This window comes from Rattus norvegicus, chromosome 4 (assembly GCF_021556685.1).
Source record: "Rattus norvegicus strain SHRSP/BbbUtx chromosome 4, alternate assembly SHRSP_T2T, whole genome shotgun sequence".
In the NCBI taxonomy this organism is placed as follows: Eukaryota; Metazoa; Chordata; class Mammalia; order Rodentia; family Muridae; genus Rattus; species Rattus norvegicus.
In genome coordinates this window covers 147,225,783-147,248,298 of record NC_141537.1, presented here as the reverse complement: position 1 = coordinate 147,248,298, position 22,516 = coordinate 147,225,783, and the positions used below count along the sequence as shown (strand labels likewise).

At 46.6% G+C, this 22,516-nt stretch overlaps 1 protein-coding gene across 4 annotated transcripts in view; it reads left to right on the top strand.

The window, feature by feature from the left end:
• The first annotated feature begins 4,137 nt into the window (after positions 1 to 4,137).
• Positions 4,138 to 22,516, top strand: part of Srgap3 (SLIT-ROBO Rho GTPase activating protein 3) — a 233,264-nt gene continuing 214,885 nt past the window's right edge. For all 4 annotated transcript variants that reach the window (NM_001443710.1, XM_087658875.1, NM_001191975.2 and 1 more), the window contains 1 exon segment: positions 4,138 to 4,994. In NM_001443710.1, coding sequence (NP_001430639.1) covers positions 4,928 to 4,994 — 67 coding nt within the window. In that variant the 5' untranslated portion in view covers positions 4,138 to 4,927.

Here is a 22,516-nt window from a genome sequence, read left to right as displayed (position 1 = left end):
ACCGTGGATGAGAAGCTATGGAAAGACTTGAGAGCCATAATCATGATCACAATTTCTTTTTCTGTTAGTTCCTTGGTTCTTGATATTGGTCAGAGCTGCGCTTCAGTGAGTTCCAAAGTGGACGTGGTTACTAGATGGTGCTCCGTTCCTGGGCAAATTGCTTTTCTGCTCTGTACCTGTTTCCCAATATGAAAATAAGGATTTTTTTTTTATACCACCAGACCTAATGAGTTCTAGCAAAGACTTGTATCTATCAGATCTATATGGATCTACTGGGCTCTCATCTAAAAAAGTAAAATTTGAGGGCCGGGAGAGATGGCTCAGTGGTTAAGAGCCCTGGGTGCTCTTCCAGAGGACCTGGGGTTGTTTCATACCCACGTGGCAGCTCACTACTCTTTGTAACTTCAGTTTCAGGAAATCTGACACCCTCACATAGACCTGTATGTAGGCAAAACGCACATAAAGTAAAAATAAATAAGTCATTTTTTGAAAAGTAACTTTGGTACATTGATTAAAACTGTTGGCTGCTCTTATAGGGAACCCAGGTTAGGTTCCTGGTACCTACATGGTAGCTCATAACTCCGGTTCCAGGGAATTGACACCTCTTTTGGCCTCCTTGGGTAACAGGCATGTACCAGGCACACACACACACACACACACACACACACACACACACACACACACACACACACGCAAGCAGGCAAACATGGATACAAAACAAAACAAAATAGAATAGAATAGGTAGGGCTGGAGAGATGGCTCAGTGGTTAAGAGCACCGACTGCTCTTCCAGAGGTCCTGAGTTCAATTCCCAGCAACCACGTGGTGGCTCATGACCATCTGTAATGGGATCCGATGCCCTCTTCTGGTGTGTCTGAAGACAGCTACAGTGTACTCATATATACATTAAATAAATAAATCTTTTAAAAAAATAGAATAGAATAAAATCTCAGTACCATTGAGGCATATCTAAAGTACTTCAGGAGTCCAATCGGAGGGAAATAGAATATTTCCAGGACGGTTCTAATCCTTGGTTGGGGGTGGGGACACCCATCAAATCACATGGTTTTGCTCTTTTTCAGTTACAAATTTATGGTGAGGGGGACTGGTTTCTGTTATTGGCTTATGAGGAGTAAACATTGGCAATAGCAATTGGTTTCATTCAACAAAGAACAAGGCCATTTGGAGGGTTGTTGCAGAAGGGTAACAGTCTGAGTGACCCAGACCCAAGGGACAAGATGAGGCCACAGTGCAGGGCCTGCCTAGGCCACACTGACCTCTTCCCAGGAACAGAAGATTTGAGGCAATATAGGTTCATCGATAGCGGACAACTTTGTGGCTATATGAGTCTTCCCTTCCCTTCCCTCCCCTCCCTTCCCTTCCTTCCCTTCCCTTCCCTCCCCTTCCTTCTTTCCCTTCCTTCCCTTCCCTTCCCTTCCCTTCCCTTCCCTTCCCTTCCCTTCCTTCCTTCCCTTCCCTTCCCTCTTTTCTTCTTTCTCTTTCACTTGATCATGTCCCAAGTGTCTGTGAAGCCCCCAGCTCTGATGCTTGGCCCCTTGGTGGGGTCCCCGTGGAACTGTCATTTGGTAGACGAGAACACTGAAGTTCTGAGAAGGCATGGTGGCCACTTATGGAGGCCACACAGCTGGGATGTGGCTAGGCCAGACTGTAAATCACCATCCTTCCAGAGACAGAAACCCAGCCCTTGTTGTTCAACAGGCACTTTCTGACACATCTCGCTTTATTATCTCATGGCTTCTTGGGACATTCCCATGGCCCAGTGCTCTGTGTGCATCTCCGACAGGCGTGTGTGGTTTAAAAATTCTCCTCATGGTCGAAATTGCCATTTACTGGGTTCCTGCTCCCGGCAGCCACAGAGAGCAGTCAGAGTCACCTGCTCTAGTCTTACAGGCTCCAGGCTCATAGAAGAGGCAGGAAGGAATCTGGTTAGCTGCGTGTGCACATTCCAGGGCATTCTGCCCTGACTCCATTTTTCTTTGAGGATCTAGGCTTAAGACAGAGGGGTTAATCTCTGAGCATATCTTCCTCTAATGACACTTGTGGCTTCTGCATAGCAGAGGGCCTACATGTCCCAGGGAAGGGTGAGGCAGGAGGATGTGGGCTGTGGCATCTGCTTATGAACTCCGTGACCTCTTGTCTCTGTGTCCAGAGCTATAATAAGCGTATGATTCACCAGGTGGACTTCTGTCAAGCAGATTCTGTTCATTCCCCTCTGAGCCCTTCGTGCTGGCCCACTGCTCGCATATGCTCTATGGAGGTCTGAGGAAAGGGGATGCCTGAGCGGGGCCATGCTGAGACATCCCTTCCCCCTAAGCCACACAATGACTATAGTATAGAACAGAGTTTATTCAGGGTATGGGGAGGGGAGTTAAGAGGGTGGTAGGGCAGAGAGAAAGAGAGAGAGAGAGAGAGAGAGAGAGAGAGAGAGAGAAGAGAAGAGAAGAGAAGAGTAGAGTAGAGGCGCTAGCCATGAGCACATGGAGAGAAGGGGGAAGGGGAATGGAGAGAAAAGGACAAAGGGGGAAGAGGGTAAGAGAGCAAGAGAGTGAGGAGGGGGCAGGCAGCCCCTTTTATAGTGTCAGGCACACTTGACTGTTGCCAGGTAACTGTGGGGGCGGAGCATATCTAACTGTTGCCAGGTAACTGTGGGGGTGGAGCTTAGGCAGAATGCTAACACCCATTCTAGCTACTCCCTCCCTCCCTTGGGGAGCTCCTAGGGGCCAGTGGTATGGATAACATGTCTTTCTTTTTTTCCTTTTAATTAATCAATTTATTATATATAAGTATACTGTAGCTGTCTTCAGACACACCAGAAGAGGGCATCAGATCTCATTACATGTGGCTGCTGGGATTTGAACTCAGGACCTCTGGAAGAGCAGTCAGTGCTCTTAACCAGTGAACCATCTCTCCGACCCCAATCTGTTCATTTCTAAACCCAAGTCAAATTACACGTTGGGTCATTCCAGAAGGAGTAGTGAAAGATGTACCTAGTTTGAGAAAGCGATGGAAGTTTCTCTCAGTGAACTCTTGGGGGACGAGACTCCCTCCTGACAGTTTATTATCCATCATCCTACTGTACTTGGTATCAGTTTGACCCACCACACTGGACTCTGAAATGCCAATGAGATTTGGACTCTCTAATGAAATGCTGGAGACTCCTACTGAGTCTTTACCACTGGTGGATTCTGTTGTCTGGGTTGGAATGCTGGTACCCTGGTAGGTCATTTTCCAATATGTAGGTTTGTGCTTTGTCACTTGTGAGAGGACACTTTGGTACTTAAATGAGATGTAACCCCCCACCAGGATGCTGGGGTTACCATAGTTACTACTATTTATAGGGGGCTTACTGTGTGCACAGGTACTGGGCCGAACTCTGTTAGTCAATCCCCCCAAAAGTCTTTTCCATTTGCAGTGCCCTGTGTTCTGTAATATTTTCAATTCTTCTTAGCACTTGTCATTTTCACCCATTCTATCTTTCATCACGTAGTTAAGTTGTTTCATTGTCATATAAAGTCTCTTGCCTTTAGAACACCAGTGGGCCCTTTAGTAAGCTTTTCGGATGTATTTGTTGAAATTGTCCAATTAAAAAGTCTCCAAAGAGAGCTTATTTTATTGATAAAGAAATTGAGGCCAGGGAAGGGGAATGGCGCTGTCCCACCCTTCTGAAGGCAGCCTTCCCTGCCAGATCTCTCTGCTAAACTGAAACCTCTGGCACTGTCCCTGTTATCAAGCAATTCTTTCAAAAATATCAGTGCTGTCCCTGCGTGTGTCAGGCCCTCTGCTGGAGTCTCAGGCAGAGTGACAACTCGTCATATAGTGGCTGGTTTGAGGGCTTGAATTCATTTTCACGAAGCAAAGATAAGAATCTTCCAATGTTTGTTAGGAAATTTCTAGCCCAACTACTACTAGCTGGAGTTTGCAGGAGCCTCCCAGGCCTTCCCAACCTGATTTTCCCCCTCCTGCCGCCTTCCCTTTTGTGAGCGTTTCTTCCCCTTTTTGCTTGCAGGCAGTTCAGCTCTCCTGTAGGCTACAATGTGTCAGTTGTTATAAAATCCAGGAGGCGGAGTCTAGTGACGAGGGCGGTGGGGGAGAGCTCAGCCAGCCCTGCAGGGTGAGCAGTCCAGCCCTGGGTCCAGCGGAGCTAAAACGCTACAGCCAGAAAACTTCCTTCTCCCTCTCCTGGTTTTGATCCTCACCGGACAGCAGACCCGAGGCGCCGATCGACCGGAGGGAGGATGAGAGATGACCGGTCCTTTGGCAACCTGACCATTTCCTTAGCAGAGCCTTCCAAAGCGAACCGGAGACTGGCCACACGACCCTGGAGGCGCCGCGCCTCTTGTGGATGTGTGTGTGAGTGAGAGTGTGTGTGTATGTGTGTGTGCGCGCGTGTGTGTATGTGTGTGTGCGCGCGTGTGTGTATGCGCGCGCTTGTGGTGTGGATGGGTGTGTGCACAGCACAATTGCGTGGAAGCGTGTCTGGGTGAGTGTGTGTGTGTGTGCACTCGTGAATGTGTTTGTGTGTGTGTGCGTGTATGTGTGTGTGTTTGTGTGTGCTCTTGGCTGCTATTATTATTATTATTATTATTATTATTATTATTATTATTATTACTTTGGAAGAAAAATCCTGGAAATCTGGGGCAGGTTATGGTACTCCCAGGGTGATTTCTTTTGCAAGAGGAGCTGACCAGAGCAAGCCACTAGAGCCATTTCCCTGCCAGCAGAGAGCATTTTCCTCCCAGTAGAAGGATTTCAACCCCTGGCTCTGCAGCCAAGTAAAAGAGATTAGCCCTGAAACCTGTGAAATCAACCATTGCTGTGTGACTGACTACCCAGGCTTGGGAGAGGACTTGGAAAGAAAAGGAGAAATAAATCAAGCAGCCTGTCAGTTCTTTTTGCCACATCGGAAGATGTCATCTCAAACTAAGTTCAAGAAAGACAAAGAGATCATTGCTGAATATGAAGCCCAAATAAAAGGTGAGCTGCGGGGCTGAGGGACTTTGCCTTCCCTCCCTCCCCTCTCTGTCTCTCCCTCTGCTGTCTTTCCCTTCGCCTCCTTGCCTTCTCAAGAAGTTGCTATGCAGCAGTAATCTTATTGTAAGGAGGAACGGTGCTGGGTGCTGGCTGCACAAGTCCAGACTGGCTCCCGCTGCAGATAGCGCCTGGGCTGGGAGCATGAATTACAGAAAGGGCAGAACTCTCTGCATTGCAGGTGTGTGAGGAAGGGACTTTAGGAGTGTCGCCGGTACTCCATCATCTTGACAGTGATATGTCACTCTAAGGCCATTTTGACAGTCAAGGTCTCCTCCTCCCACTACCCCTGCAAAAGCCCTTTGCTATTTATGTATATATTTTTTGATCTGCTCTCCCAATCCCTTCTTTTAGCTTTTGTGGGTGGTTGTTTTTGCCTCTGCTGCCTTCTCTAGGCTGAAATTCAAATGCATGAGTATGGGCTGCGGGAGGTGGGGGGGGGGTGCACACAGCATCCTTAAGTAGCCCTTCTTTGTCAGTGTTTCTTGCCTGGTCTGAGTTGCCATGGATTAACTGTTATGGGACATATTGATCCAGACTAATGCAGGCATTTAAGCATAAAGAGAGTTCTGTGCAGAAAATGTATCATCTTCCAGCGTGCAGCCTGGTCCTTCTGTCCACCGGTGTTTTGGGTCATCAGCTTTGGTTAAAAGCCAACACCTCAGTGTACAATTTGGACTGGTAGGTGCTGCGTGGCTCTTGTGGTTCTGGGGAAAGTCTGCATGCTAGGAGAGTGAGATGACCTTTGGGTGCTCGCTGGTTCCAGCTTTGGTGGCATAGAACCCACACTTGTGCAGAAGCCGCTCCCTAAATCCTTGCTAGCTGAGAGGAAGAGAAGGACCACAGTTGCACAGCTGAAAGAAGGCAAGCAGTGTCTGCCCTCAGGCTAGACGGAGAGCTTCCTTCACCCTCAGGCTTTCTAAGCACAGCTTCAGCAGGGAGAGCTGAAGGTTCCTTGCTCTGCAGAGCCCATGCCAGGGAGAAGTTGCTGTGGCCCTAAGCACCCATTTTCTTTCCAGTCCTTGCTTCTCCTTGCTGCGACACAGGGTGTGTTGTGCTCTCACACAGCGGGCAAACTGCATCTTCAGTGGGTGTGGAGACCAGGTTTAGAGGCTGTTGAGCAGGGTACTGCTTTGAGGTTCTGGTGACCAGAGGATGCCACGCCTGTTTCTATGCTGCCAGAAGGCTCCATGCTGCAGGAAGCCAGTAGCCTCAGGCTGTCTGTCTGTCTGTCCTGTCTGTGCTGCTTTTAACCTTCTGAATTGGGGGGAAGCTTTGGAGAACAGGCATAGGTGGGGTGGGGGCTTTGTGTTTTCCTTGTCTTTTGGTTGTGGGCCCAGGCAGGATGTTAACCGTTCCCGGGTAGATCCCAGGGATAAAGGAAGAGAGATCGCTCCTCTTCCCTGGCCTCCTCCTTAGTTTTCAGCTCAATGTCAGAAACAGAGACTTAAATGTATCAGCCTTGCCGACAATTGAGAAACAAGCCCTTTAGCTGCCAGGGACTGGAATTCACCCAGCCATTCAGAACAAAAACTGATTTTCAATTTTGTATATCTACTTTTTAGGGAGTAAATTTACACACACACACACACACACACACAGACACACACACACACAGACACACACACATGTGTATATATATATTCTCAAAACATACACACATATATTCTCTTTTTCTTTTTCTTTTTCTTTTTTTTTTTTTTTTTGGAGCTGGGGACTGAACCCAGGGCCTTGCGCTTGCTAGGCAAGCGCTCTACCACTGAGCTAAATCCCCAACCCCACACACATATATTCTCAAAACACACACATATATACACACAAAACCATTACATATGTGTGTGTGTATATATATATATATATATATATATACATATATATATATATATATATATATATACACACACACAAATATGTTTTGAGACTATCTTGACTACTATTTTTTTTTTTTTGGTTCTTTTTTTTCGGAGCTGGGGACCGAACCCAGGGCCTTGCGCTTCCTAGGTAAGCGCTCTACCACTGAGCTAAATCCCCAGCCCCTTGACTACTATTTTTTAAAATTGAGATTCCCATTTAAAAAATGTTATGTTAGACAAGACAGTGTGTTTTGGTTGGAAATCTGCTCACCTCCTCTTTAAAGGCTTGCTAGCACCAGGCAGTCAACCTTTCCTGAGGACCCACCAAGCATCAGTTGTTCCAGCAAATTCTCTTCCTTTCACCTTTTAACCTTTATGTTAACGACTGACCAGCACATACGAGGCGATGGCAATGAATTTCTTCAGGAAATTAGCCCAAAAGATCTGGTCTCTTCTAGATTCTGGATGTCTTTACACTCTGGTTGAGTTTAATTTTTTCTCTTCACCTGTAGTTGGCGTCCATAAGATTCTGATCATAGGACGGATGTACCTGAGGCCTTTGACATCTTTCCTTCCAACGGGTTATTTGTTGGCCTGGCCTGGCATATACTCAGGTAGAGCACTTGCCTAGCGTGTTCCAGGCCCCAGCTTCCATCCACAGCCGTGTTTGTTAATTGCTGGTAAGGGTCGATGTACCCAGGGACCTCCAGGTTCTGGGGCTCAGTCCCAGACTCCACTGCTTTTGACCCACGTGGTGTACAAAAGGCTTAGTGTGAGCCCAGGTTCAGAGATAAGGACCTGAGGCCTGGCAGTGTTCAATGACTTACCCAAGGTCGCAAGGCCGGTATCTTCCCAGGCCTGTGTTCCTGGTACATTGTCTGGCTGACACTTCCCCTTGAAGGATTGATGTCAGTAGCAGATGGCAGTGTTGTGCTGGGCACTGGTGGCCTCTTGATGGCGTCCCATTGTTCCCGTCTTACTTTCCTCCCTCGGCCTTTGTGGCCTGTCTCTGAGGAATGTTTGATCCATGAGCAAAAACAATGCTTTGTGCCAGGGACTGTCTTCCTGGCATTTGGCCAGGTTGGTGCAAACAGTCTACTCTATTAGACAGATCTCATGAATTTTGTGGGGGAAACTTCTGATTTTTTCGAAGTGATGTTGACTTTCACTGACTAACAAAGGAAAGATACTTCCAAATAGCATTTCCATTGTAGACATGTTTAGATTCAAGCCTTCTCTTGACTCCCAGATGCCTGAATCTGACTGTATACCTATGCTCGTGTATTCCAGGGATAGAAAACCCAGCATCCTCTAGGCTCATAGACTTTATGTTCAGCAAGTTGTGGTTCATGGAATTTTTTTTTTTTCCTTAGACAGTATCACCTAATGGTTCTATAGGTTTTTCTTCTTGGAGATTTCTTAGAACAGGACAGACACAACTCTGTGACTGCCCACTCCTGGGGGTTGGGAGCCTCCAGTTGTGCCCCTGACTGTACTGCAGTTGCTTTGGTAACTTCCTGTTGCTTTGGTAACATGAGCTACTACTGTTTGTTGTGTTCATTGCCTCACTTGTGTATTTGGGGGCTGTGTGTGTGGGTGTCTCATGTAGCCCAGGATAACCTTGTACTGTCTAGCCAAGGATGATTTTGAACTCCTCATCCCGTTGCCTCACCCACCTCCTGAATACTGGGGTCACAGCATAACTACACTGGGTTTATGCCATGCTGGGGATTGAACCCAGGGCTTCCTGCATGGTGAGTGAACCGTTCGACCAACCAACGGAGCTACACCCCAGTCCTTCCTTCACCTTAGGTCTACTGCTTCCTGGGTTGCAAATCTCAATGTGTTGGGTGCTTTTGGGGTAGAAGGAAGATGACTCGTGGCAGATGGCACACCTTACTGACAGTGGTAGAAGGGTTGGTGACAGTTATGATAGACCTGAGGGCACACATCCTGTCCAGACGCACAGTCATACTTGAGTGCAACCATTTGTTGCCACTTTTAAGCCTGCCCACGTTTTCAATTTTCAAGGCCTCAGGTCCTTGCAGGGGAGCTTCATGATTTTAAAGAGGATTTCTAAAGGGATGTCCCAAGGATTTAACTTTCTGGACTTTGTCAATATGGTTGAAGAAGGACACCAGCTGTCCCTCTTTTATGCCGCCTGTAACAGTTCTACCAGTATATCCCAGGTCTTAGCTTAGCCCTTTGGCTCTGCTCACTGCCTTCGCCACACATGTCCACTGTGCATCCCTAGGCTAGGTGTTGGGAGGAGTTTGAGCGAGCCTCATTCTTGATTCCTGACACGGGCTCCAAACAGACATAACTTCCTGTCTTAGGTGGTCCTTTACAATCTGCTTGAGAACCTTGCTTGAGAGTGACATTACATTCTCTAGCAGGAAACTGGCAGGCTGTCGCCTAGTCCCATTTTTGAAAATCAGAACATTTGCCAGTCTCCAGCTTCTTGGCATCCTGCTGTCCTCCACAGTTCCCTTGGAGATCACTGACAGCATTTGGGGATCTTATCTGCCGAATTCTCCCTACCCCAAGCTCTAATTGCTCTGGCTGCCAGACATAATGGTCACGTTCACTCACCATGTTCCCGTTCCGTTTCAGCCCAACAGAGAATTGAAACAGGAGTGCGGTGATTGGCTTTAGGAACATTCATATCTATCCCAGCTTTTTAAAAGTAGAACTGAAAAAAAAAATGGGCAAAGAAGAATACGCATTCAGGAGTGTATACTACTCAGTCGGTCACATACTCACTCAACCAACATCGAGCATCGATCTTGTCCTCAAGCCTTGCGTGGCGTTTCATAAGAGCTTCCTCTATGTGTCTTAGCATGACTGGAGAGCCTCCTTAGGCTCTTCAAGCATTTCAGCAGGATAAAAGAAGGAAAGAACGCTAGATGGGGTGGAATTGTGTGGAGCAGTGGGGACTGTGGCCAACAGGGCAGTTTTAGAGGCACAAGTGCTGCTCTCTCCAGCTTGTCATTGACGGGCTAGAATGTGAGTGGCAGTTCTCCCACTGTTGGGAGGAAAGCTAAACTGAAACAGAATCTCTCGGCTGTTTAAATGATGGCCCAACTTTTAAAAATTCTACCCTCTCTAGCCAAACACATTGGTGAAATAGGGCCGAGGCAGCCCATTTGGCCACCAGCTCACAACTTGTGGCCTTTAAGCTGAAGACTGTAAAGATCCTGGGTGTGTAGCCTCCACCACCTTCCTCTTTAACTTTTGTCATTTTTTCCAAGGCAGACCCCGCCATCTTATCGCTATAGTCGATGGCTTCCCTTCCCCCTCCCCAAATGCCTCACTCTCCTCCTCTACCACCAACTGTTCCCCATCCTTGCCTTTTCTCTTCTTCCAATGTCTCCACTCTGTCAGTTCAATTACCCTATTACCTTCTAAAGGCTGCTGGGATGGCCTTCCTCCTCATATGATGCCTTCCCAGCTCTCTCAGGGCAGAATGAACAGTTCCCTCCCTCTGCCTCTCTACCCTAAACATTATTACTCTTCATCAAAATCTAAAGATCAGACCCTCACCTATGAACTCCCAAGGGCAAAAATGCATGGAGCCATCTTTGTTTCTTCAGTGTGCTTAGTGTACAACTGGCTGAGAGTGATTGGGACGTGGTTCCTTTGCCACCTTCCTTAGCCTGGACTGTACACACTGGCTGTGTGGTTTTTACCTCTTTCTCCTAGTTCAGGAGGCTGGCAATTCCAAGATCAAGGTGCCAGCAACTTAGGTTTCTGGTGAGAGGCCATCCTGGCTTCTACACAGCTGGATCCTATTGTCTGCTCACCTGCCCTTTCTTCAGAGCATGTGCACTCACATCTGGAGGGACCTCACTTCTCAGTACCATTATATTGGGGGTCAGGTGGGCTCACATATGCATTTTGGAGGATACAAACACTTGGACAAGAATATCATACTTCCTGTTTTATCGAGAGGAGGTGCTTTACTGGGCGAAGAAATACTCCTGTTTGCTGAGCTTCCCTACTTTGTCTCTGGTGTTTGTTAGTAGAGATTTGGTGAAGGGTGTGTTGGGACCTAGTAGGTCTTGCACAAGTCTTGATGGGGTGCAGCTTTCCTTCTAGCTGTCCCATCAGTAGATCCATATTGACCATTTCTTGAGGGTTTTCCTCTTCCATTAATTCCTTCACCCACCCACTGGGTAGGTCCTGCTATTGGCCATGTGTTGGTCCACAGAGCTTTAGTTAGTGGAGGAAGGCAATTGCATTTTCTCTTGTTTTGCGACCCCTCTATCTCTGCAAGAGGCTCACCAGTTCTCCAGATGAAGAGACGAAATTTAGCGAAATAAAAGCAATTGCACTAAACTCCTCAGGGAACCCTGCAAAGCTGGGTTCAAGAAAAGAATTCACTTTCCAATTTCCACCGGCACAGGAAGGTAAGATGCTGGTGGGGACAACATGGTGCGTTGGGTGAAAGAAAACAGTTGTGTTCCAATTCTAGGATAAGCCAGATGAAATTGGCCTGTTTCCCTCGGGCTTCTGACATCTTTGGCCGTGTTAGGGTTGAACTGCACAGTCAGATCTTTCTCCCCAAACTTTGTTCATCCTGAAAGCCTCTTTCCCCAACTGGTTTGGGAGATCCTTCCTTGGTTCATGGTTTGAACCAGGTCAGCCCGTACAGCTCATGAATTATCCATGTCTTCTGTTGTCTGTTACCCCATTCCCTGATTCCTACAGTGCTTTCCTCAGGAGGCAGTTTGAAGAGGGGCTGAGGGAAACAAATGCATGCCCAGTTCTGCTAAATAATGTCAATGTGGTGCTTTGTGGTCACTTACAACATGTGAGCTTTGACATTTTCAACTGCAGAGTGCTCAGCTACTGACTTAAATGGCAATTTGGAAACAGCTGTGTCCTGATCAACACGTGCTGCCTGTAGGCTGTGTGTGAGTGGGTTTGTCTGTGTGTAACAGTGCGATGTGTATGGCGGTAGGAGATGTTCAAGGTGTCTTGAGTGGACTTTGCACTGCCCCTAGAATTCTATGATCTCTGCTCAGTGACAACTGTGTAGATAAAAACTGGGGAGCCCATGACCCCTGCAGCTCTGAGTAAGTCAACCTTGGCCACAGTTCAGGGGCATAAAAAATATCCTTTCTTTTCTTTCTTCTGTCACTTGGTTTCCAGGCAGTGTCTCTGTTTTTCTGGGTGGTGACAGAGATACATCTGGGCCAATTTGGGGTCTCTCTACTGATTCCTGTAGGATCATGGCCTAAGATCCAGAGCGACTGTGGATCGTTGGTTATAATGTACTGTCAGTCCGAGTTTGTCACCCAAGCTGGGGTGATAACTTGGGTCTTCAGTGCTTAGTCCATGTTAGTAATCATTGTTTGTCCTTCAGATGTCCACTTTCCTCAGAGACGGAGGGACATCATGTCAATCACATGCATACTGACTCTGGATGATTGTCCTTGGTCCATCTCGGTTGTCCCTGTGTGAGCCGTGATCTCTGTTCAAACATAGGTTCTGTCTCTTTTTAGTTCATGTCAATCTGTTTGGTAACCACTACACCTTCCTTCCCTTGTGATGGGTGGAGCAGAGAACAAAGCTTTTTTCTCATAGACCCATGACTTCTACATTCACATTGTTTTACTAACTCTCTTCTCTGGCATAGGAAATGTTTATCTGAAGACTTGTACATGCATGTGCATATGTGCATAAAACAAGAGGAAAGGTGAGATCCTCATGCCTCATATTTGTGTGTGTGTGTGTGTGTGTGTGTGTGTGTGTATGCATATGTGTGAGTGCAGGTGCCTAAGGCTTCTGAAGAGGGCATCAGATCCCCTGCAGCTTGAGCGTCAGGAACTACTTGGCTCCTGTGCACAGTAAGCATCTTAGCACTTAGTCCTGAGGTCTTCCCAGGCCTCTTAAGGACGTCGACATTCATTTTTCCTGGTGTTTTGTTTTAGACAGGGACTCATGTATTCTCAGCCTTGCTGAACCCAGAGCCTTGTATATGGTAGGCCAACACTGTGCTAACTGAGCTCCATCTCTGGCCTACCCACATTCTTTCTCCTCTTCTTAGGACTAAGCACTTAAAAGCTCAAAGTCCAGAACTGGCTCTCTCTCCATATTATCCCTGAGCTGACTGAAAATGCAATGTGCTCTGGATTGAAAAAGGACAGGCGTGACCTTAGGAAATACATAGGAAACCTTTGACTATTTCTTCATGGTCACAGTATGACATTGATCAGCTCTTGGTGGGATTGATGTGACCTGGGTCTTTCTTGGTTGAGAGAATGTAGTTGTATAATGTAGCCTACGTCTGCTAGATATCAGTGACCAACCTGCCTCAGTTTGTGACAACCAAACATTTCTCCAGATACTACCAAATGACTTCCAGGAGACAGACTCATCCACATAGACAGCCATACTTCTAATTGGTCTCCCTCTCTTCTTTTGTTCCCATGGTCTGTCCCCCAACCCCAGGGCATCTAGCAGATGTCCTTACAGTGAAGTCGGATATCCTCTGTTTAAAACCCCTCAGTAATGTCCACTAGAGAGGACCCTAGATTGGATTTACAAAGCCATGGCCTTATCTCTTCCCTTGACTATCTGCTCTCTCCAGTTTTCACTTCCTGGTTCGTAGGTCTGATTCCTCTGCTGATTTCTCAACATCTCCAATTCCCTCCTTTTCTAGAATGCCCTTTTCTGGATAGCCACTTGCTTGGCTCTTTGGTACTCAACTCTCTAGCTATCTGTTACCTCCAAGAGTCACACAGTAGCCCTTCATCGGTCAGCTGCCTTCATCAGTCAGCTGACCGGAGTTCTCTAGCGCTCAGGCTCCACAGTGAGTCCCCTCCTGTGGTTATTTATTTTTTCCTCTAGAGCTAAAGCTGCAAGAGTGATGCTGAAGTAGTGGTTCACACTTGTATTTCAGCCCCAAAAGACTGAGTCAGAGGGAGGCAAGATAAAAATCAGAACTTCATGTCTCTTGTTTGTGTTTTTTTGGTAAGCAGAGGTGTCTAAACGGTGCTCACAGCAGGCGAACTTATCGGATGCTCACAGTAGGGGAACTTATCAGGTGCTCACAGTAGGTGAGCTTTTTTGAACGTGATGGACTTTGTGATTACACAGATGTTATCTCCAGAATGAAGCAGATCCAGGCTCCCGCCAGCACAGCTGAGGGATAACTCAGAAGATGAAGGGTCTGGAGATGGAACGCTTGCATCCATGCAGAACCACCTAATAGATGACTCAGGCTCTGGTAGGGTTGCTCCAGGGAATCGAATGCAGTTTATTAGCGGAATTCCTAATACATGTGAGATGGGAAGATGGAAAAGGCAAGGTGTTCCTCAAGCTCCTCTTTCACACTCACAGTTTTCTAGAAAGACGGTTATAAAAATGGACCTTGCAATGATGTATACTGTGCTAAGACTGTCAGGGTCTTGTTGCCTTGGAGAACTGGAGAACTTATTATAGGAGCAAGACATTTTGGGTAGGTTTTTGAAGGGTAAATAACAACTCTCTGGGGTAGTGGAAAACATTTTGTGACGAGAGAATAAAACGGTCACAAGGCTTAGAGGTCACCAAGGGGTCTGGTGTTTGGGAAACGCTGAGGCATCTGATGTATGGAAATGGGAGTCCAAGCTGGAGAGACTGAAACACTTTCCAACCAACAGGTCCCATGAGTCATTGACCACGAACAGGGTACGATGAAATATGGGCTCGGTTTATTTTCCCCAGCGTGGAAATGCAGACCCATGTTGTAGCATTTGTCAGAATTTTCTTACTTTAAAAGTTTTATTTGAAAAATTTAAGTTACATGTATGTATGTATCTATGTCTGAATGAACTTATGTATGTATATGGTAGAATGTTCATTCTCTCCTTCCATTGTGCTGGTTCTTGGCAAGCACCTTTACCTACCGAGGCGAGCCTTGGACCCTGATTGCTCCTACTTGTAAAGGCTGGTTTATCATTCCATCATGTGGGCAGATGACATTTTGTTGTTTGTCAGTGGACACTAGAGTTGTTCCTGTGTTTCAGATTGTATGAATAATGCTGATATGAACAGAGTGACCACAAATCACAGTTTTATTTTTTGTAACTTCATTTGTGATTATGGGTGTTTTATACATTTGTGGTTTCAAAAGCTTTGAAAAGAAAGAAAAATATAGAAAGAAGGAGAAGAGCCTAGAATCCACTTTTGAGGTAACTGCTACAAGTACTCAGTGTATTTCTTTCCAGACCCCACATGTCTGTCCTCTGTCAAATCTGTTTTATATCTGTATGTAGTTAAAAAAAAGAGAGAGAGAACACAGCTCAGAAATATAGGCCTAGGGCTTAAAACGGAGCAGGCCTAACAGTGCCCAAATGCCCAGGTGAGGGCCTTGTGTGTTTGGATGGGTCTCTTAAGGGACTGTTAAAGGGAGCTTGAAACTTGTTCTATTGTGGTGCATGGCTTGTCCTGACCCTTTCTGACCCAGCTCTTTGCAGATTTTAAAAGCAAACTGTATAAAACTGAGCCTTCCCATTAAGATCTGCTTCCAAACACACAGCTATTCTCTCCCCTTCCACTTTCAATGTCCCCTTTCCTAGTTCCTGCCAGTCTCACTTCCCTTCTGGTCCCTATACCTATGACAGCTCCTTGTAGGTAAGTTCCTGTGGGCATTTCCTTGATTAGTGATTGGCATGGCAGGGCTCAGTCCACTAGGTAGGTGCTCTTGGGAGACAAAAGAAAGCAAGCCGGCAAGACCGTCAGCAGCGTTCCTCCACCGCCTCTGCCTTAGTTTCTGGCTTTAGGTTCCTGCCTTTGGTTCCTACCTTGACTTGCCTTCAGAATGGATTCTAAGCTATAAACTGAAATAAACCCTTTCTTTCACAAGTTGCTTTTGGTCACGATGTTTAATCACAGCAAGAGAGAGCAATGTAAGAAAGCCCCAAGAGGTTGCAACCTAGCATCCTCTTCCCACCACGGATGGCAGAATTTTCATTCTATGGTTTACTGCAAACCAGTTCATTCCCCAGCCATCTGTCTAACTCAAAAAGCCTGGGTTTTCCCAGGACACAATAGCTCCAAAGGGGGAAAACTCCCTCTACAGCATGGAGTGCCATCGAAGGAAAGAGAGGGTGTGTGTGCGTGCGCACTCGAGCACGAGAGAGAGAGAGAGAGAGAGAGAGAGAGAGAGAGAGAGAGAGAGCACTTTAGTTTCCCTTGGGGACAGGTAAGCGGTAAGCGTAGGTAGGTGTCATTTCTAGGACTTAGTTTGTAATGATGACAGACACCTGGCTGGATGACAGGGCTGCTCTTGGGCCCTTGTTTCATCATGACATTTTCAAGCAGGAGTTAGTGTTATGGTTTGAATGTGTCACGCCCCCTCACAGACCATGTATGAGAGTTTGGTCCCTACTGGGAGATGCTGTTTTGAAGGCCGTGGAGCCTTTCAGGAGGTGGGGTCCAGTGGGTAGAACCAGTCTCTAGGGGCAGGCCTTTGAAAGTTAGGTCTGCCTCTGGTGCAGGCTAGCGTTGTCTGCTTTCTGTCTACACCATGAGGATAGCTGCCACCCCCACTCCTGCTGGCCTGTTGTCCTGGCTACGATGGACTAAAATCTCTCAGTCAAGATGATTCCTCTTTCCATCAGGGTTAGGTGCTTTGGTCGGACGTGCAGCCATTAGTATTGTTGGCCAATTGTATTGGCTTTACTTAGATGAATGGCTTCTTGAAAGGATTTATTTATTTATGTATGGAGTACACTGTCACTCTCTTCAGACACACCCTTGGCATTGGGTGGTTACAGATGGTCGTGAACCACCGTGTGGTTGCTGGAATTGAATTCAGGACCTCTAGAAGAGCAGTCAGTGCTCTTAACCATGAGCCGTCTCTCCAGCCCGATCAGTGGCTCTTTTAGACAGGATGTTTCAGCTTTCTTATGATGGCTTTTGTTTCATCGGGACATTTTCCTTGGTGGAAACTGATGCAGGAAACAGTCCTTGGCCCCAGATATCTGTTAATGGATTGGTCTTTTGCCCTCATCCTTCTTGAACTCTCACTTGGCCTTTGTTCCTTACCGTACTTTGGTGTTCTCTCCATGCCTGGTCCGTAGTTCAGGCCTTGGGCTGAGCATCTCTGTGTCTTTGGCTCCTACTTGGCATAACATTACCACTGAAACTCTGCTTCAAAAGTGGCAGAGGCCTGAGTTCTGTGTGCCAGAATCAGAGAATTGTGTTCCTGGGGTTAGTGTGATGGAAACGCTGAGACCGTGCTGGCCCACCTCAGTTGATTTAGTTTAACAAGTATTTATTGAGCGCCTGCTGGGTTTGCTGTGTTTGTAGACTTTATCATTCTATGGGGAATACACCTTGTAACTTGTAATTACTAAGGTGCCGAATGTTATGTGAGGGGCTGTGCAAAATACAGGGAGAACCTGCAGCAGACAGATCTAAACGGTTGGAAGTGCTCTTGGCGATTTTCTGATATTGATCTTCAAGGCTGGATCAGATTGGCCAAGCTTATGTCATAGCCATTATTTCCAGAGCTCTTTAGGACCCAGACAGAATCTTCCTTCCATTTAGAACAGGGTCAGAAATCATCCAAATATTTAAGGCATCCGCAGGTCTAAGTGCTGCTAAGAGAAAAATACAACTGCAGGTGTGAATGATCTGGATAGTTCCCGAAAGAGGACAATGTAATAGCTGTTCTCGGGACGGTGAGTGCAGTCACAGAATAGGTGTTTCTGGGGTGAAGTTATAGCCGTGGATTAACTGGAGAGATGAGAAGCATCATGGGTGTGTGTAGAATTAGGTGAAAGTCACACTAGATGCTGAGGGATCTAGAATGGGGAAGGGGGCTCACAGTGTAGGCACCGTGCACTGCACAGATGGGAATCATAGCTCATGACTAGTCAGACCGAGGATAGGCTCAGAACATGTAGTGAGAACATCCCCTCCCCCCTTTTTCAGAATTCTATAAGATAGATTGATATAGGAATGGAAAGCAAGCTCACATCCGATCTTTTAACTCTAGTTTAAAACAGGGAATTTGAAAGCGCTGTGGGCAGAGCTTGGGGCTAGCAGTCTATCCCGGTCTGTCTTTCAGATGAGCCATATCTCTGTTCTGGCAGTAGATTTTCTTTGCACTGTTTTTCTTTCTGTTTGAGAAAGAAGGGTCACGATACCTCACTGTGTGTGTGTGTGTGTGTGTGTGTGTGTGTGTGTGTGTGTGTGTGTGTATTAAAATGACACATCAGAATTTCTAGTACAATCCTTGGCACACAATGGCATTTGAAAAAAAATGTGGAAATGTTAACTAACCAAGTGGGGTGCCATTGTTTACCACCTGGGGCTGTGAACCTGAGCTTCCAGAGAAGCTCTTGTAAAGGAGATTAAAAAATATCACAGGTTCCCAGCAGGATTGCTGGCGGAAGAAAGTTCTAAGTGGTGGACAGCTTATCTTTTGCTTTGCAGTAAAGTCTCTGGAACAACTGGGAGGGGCACGTAACAACTTTAGATCCGAGTTCTAGCTCCAGGGGAGCACACTGGAACCTTGGGTGGTGGAGCCCAGAAACCTGCATCCCAGGTTGCATGGTCGGGAACAGAATACCTATAATCTGCCAACAGTGCGGGGGTGGTCACGCCAGTTGTCTGTCTTCACATTGACATTGATGTCTACAATGTAGCCTTCTTGGGAGCCTGGGCACCTTTGGGAACCAGAGGTGAAGCTGCAGCCTCAGCCTTGGTTTGAGCCTTGTGGCCGGCCTTGGCCATGGAGCCACAAATCTCCTTCTGAAGCTTGGGGTGTGGGATTGGGACTCTTTGGTGTCTGGGGCTGAGCCCCCTTAGTCTTCCCTGGGGCCCGGATGGCCTCTTCTTGTGCATTCAACGACTCCACATTGTTTGCTAGCATTTTCTTCCGGCCCTTCTTGTGCTTCTGGGCAAAATACATGTTCCTTAGGAACTTGGGTCCTCCACCATAACAGTTCATAACTGTTGAATAGAGGTTTCTTGGTGCCATTTTGGGGACTGGTTATGTGCAGTGTGGTTCTTGCACTTGACCAAGTCTGCATGGTAACCGTTAGCTCCCAAAGCCCCTGGGATGGAAAGGCACCTCCCCACCCCTGTGCTGGGAATGGAACTCAGAGCTTCATATATCCATCACTGAGCTACATCCCCAGCCCTGAGTGCTTTTGAAAATAGAAATTTAATAATTAAATAGACTATTAAGTTATTAGTCTGGAGTATGTATATTACTAATAATTCTGTTAAAAATAAAACGTATGTCTGTTTAGTTAGGTGTGTTTATATGGTGATTCTTTCTGATTGATATGGGGCTTACCCTGGTGGCTAGGCGGGGCGGGGACAGACATGATATCAGTGACAGAACATAGTAGGAAAGGGAATTTGAAAAGAAGCCTTCATAGTCTTTGATTTTGAAGGACTTCCAAAAGGGCATGCTATTTTTTAAAACAGAAGCTTTAATATTTATTTGCAACCTATTACTTATTTATTATGAACCACAGGGGATTAAACCCAGGACTGTATGCATGCTAAATGTGGGCTCTAACAGCAAGCTCCTCTCCCAGCCTCAAGACATTGATTGGAAAAAACTGCCCAAAAGAAAGCTCAGCCTTCAGATGAACTGTGAAGGGAAAGAAAGAGCGCTCTGCGAGAGTTACTGTCATCTTCCTGAGTGCTTCGATATGTGTGGTAAAAATGGATTGGATGCAGCGATCAGTCATATTTCCCTATTTCTCCATGTAGTGGGAATATCCCCTCCCTGACTTTTTCAGGATTCTATAAGATAGATAGATATAGGGATGGAAAGCAAAGCTCACATCCGATCTTTTTTTTTTTTTTTTAATTAACTTGAGTATTTCTTATTTACATTTCGAGTGTTATTCCCTTTCCTGGTTTCCGGGCAATCATCCCCCTAATCCCTCCCCCTCCCCTTCTTGATGGGTGTTCCCCTCCCCATCCTCCCCCATTGCCGCCCTCCCCCCAACAATCACGTTCACTGGGGGTTCAGTCTTAGCAGGACCCAGGGCTTCCCCTTCCACTGGTGATCTTACTAGGATATTCATTGTTACCTAGAGGTCAGAGTCCAGGGTCAGTCCATGTATAGTCTTTAGGTAGTGGCTTAGTTCCTGGAAGCTCTGGTTGCTTGGCATTGTTGTTCATATGGGGTCTCGAGCCCCTTCAAGCTTTCCAGTTCTTTCTCTGATTCCTTCAACAGGGGTCCCGTTCTCAGTTCAGTGGTTTGCTGCTGGCATTCGCCTCTGTATTTGCTGTATTCTGGGTGTGTCTCTCAGGAGAGATCTATATCCGTCTCCTGTCGGTCTGCACTTCTTTGCTTCATCCATCTTGTCTAATTGGGTGGCTGTATATGTATGGGCCACATGTGGGGCAGGCTCTGAATGGGTGTTCCTTCTGTGTCTGTTTTAATCTTTGCCTCTCTATTCCCTGCCAAGGGTATTCTTGTTCCCCTTTTAAAGAAGGAGTGAAGCATTCACATTTTGATCATCCGTCTTGAGTTTCATTTGTTCTAGGCATCTAGGGTAATTCAAGCATTTGGGCTAATAGCCACTTATCAATGAGTGCATACCATGTGTGTTTTTCTGTGATTGGGTTAGCTCACTCAGGATGATATTTTCCAGTTCCAACCATTTGCCTACGAATTTCATAAAGCCGTTGTTTTTGATAGCTGAGTAATATTCCATTGTGTAGATGTACCACATTTTCTGTATCCATTCCTCTGTTGAAGGGCATCTGGGTTCTTTCCAGCTTCTGGCTATTATAAATAAGGCTGCTATGAACATAGTGGAGCACCTGTCTTTTTATATGTTGGGGCATCTTTTGGGTATATGCCCAAGAGAGGTATAGCTGGATCCTCAGGCAGTTCAATGTCCAATTTTCTGAGGAACCTCCAGACTGATTTCCAGAATGGTTGTACCAGTCTGCAATCCCACCAACAATGGAGGAGTGTTCCTCTTTCTCCGAATCCTCGCCAGCATCTGCTGTCACCTGAGTTTTTGATCTTAGCCATTCTCACTGGTGTGAGGTGAAATCTCAGGGTTGTTTTGATTTGCATTTCCCTTATGACTAAAGATGTTGAACATTTCTTTAGGTGTTTCTCAGCCATTCGGCATTCCTCAGCTGTGAATTCTTTGTTTAGCTCTGAACTAGCAGTGTATCTGGGTCTGTCTTTCAGACGAGCCACATCTCTGTTCTCCACTGGGCACCTCTGACTGTGAACAGAGGTCTGTCCTACATCGTAGTTGCTGCGAGGCTCAGATGATGTGGTGTGTGAGGAGTGGACACGATGCTCATTATTTCTGGGGTTTTTTTTTTTTTTTGGTTTTGGTTTTGGTCTGGTTCCTCCCCAAGATGCACTGCTACTAGTGGCCTTGTTTATGTGTCTGTCTCCCCGTGATCTCATTGAACACAGGAACCTCCTTCTATTCATTCTCAAATCCTTGTATCTGGAGCTGCCGCACAGGAGGCATTCGAAATAAGGTCTGGACTAGCTATCAAAGGCAGATAGAATAAGACTATAAAGGAAGCACCAAGAAGTCAGTGCAGTCCTGTGAGACATTAAGATTGTTTTCTAGAAAACATCACCTTGCGCTTCTTTAAAAGGGTTTAAGCTTAGTCTGGGTCCTCGGCGGAAAGACCTCGCTGGGACTGAAGAGAGAACTTCAGGATGGAAAATTTAATTGGCCGGTTTTGTGAAGAGATAGTGATGCTCCCCCTCTCCGACCAATCAAACGCCTGCGTGGTTTCCAGGAAGGAGAGAGTGGGTGAGAAGAGCTCCTGAAAGGCAAATTCTGGTCCCCCTGGAGAAAGATCTCCCAAGAAACACGAATGCTCCCCACCTCCCGCAGTCCCTAGTTTCAACCTTTGTCAGAGGGTTAGAAAAGCCTTCTCAGGGCTCCTCAGACAAAAGCCGTTCTCGGCTTTTTACTCCAGACGTTGGTGGTAAAAGCATGCCTCCCACAAGTGAGACCAATTCCATTTGCCTGACAAAGTTGGAAGGATTGTCTGTGGCCCAGTGAGGGGCTCTGTTGTCTTCCAGACACCGATGTGTGTCGTCCAGAAGGGCAATTGGGCCACTAGAGCAAATCCAGGGGAGTCGCTGTGCGCAGGCCTGCTGTTAGGAAAGAGGCTCGAGCTCAGCTTTGGGATGCGCATCCTCGTTCATCTGACGCCACACACCTTCAGCTTCTCTTCCCTCTCCCTTACGAGTTGCCTAAGCGCCGTTAGCCAGGTTCACAATTACTTAGACACATGCTGATTATTGTTCTTTAGTTTTTTTGAGACAGGGTTTCTCTGTGTAGCTTGGCTCTCCTGGAACTCTCTCTGTAGACCAGTCTAGTCTTGAACTGAGAGATCCACCTGCCCTGCCTCCTACATGCTGGGATTAAAGACAAGTGCTACCACTGCCTGGCAGTGCTGTGTTCTTATATGCATTATACTTCGCCTAAGGGAAGCCTCTAGTAGCCTGCCAAAGGGCTTGTTGCTTGGGATTTTAATTGGATGCTTGGGTAAGGATGTGAGTGTGCCTATCTAGTGTGAGTGGCAAGAAGCCAATGAAGGCAGGCTTGGCACAGAGGCCCAGTGTCTTGATAAACTCATGATAAGTTAAAAATATCG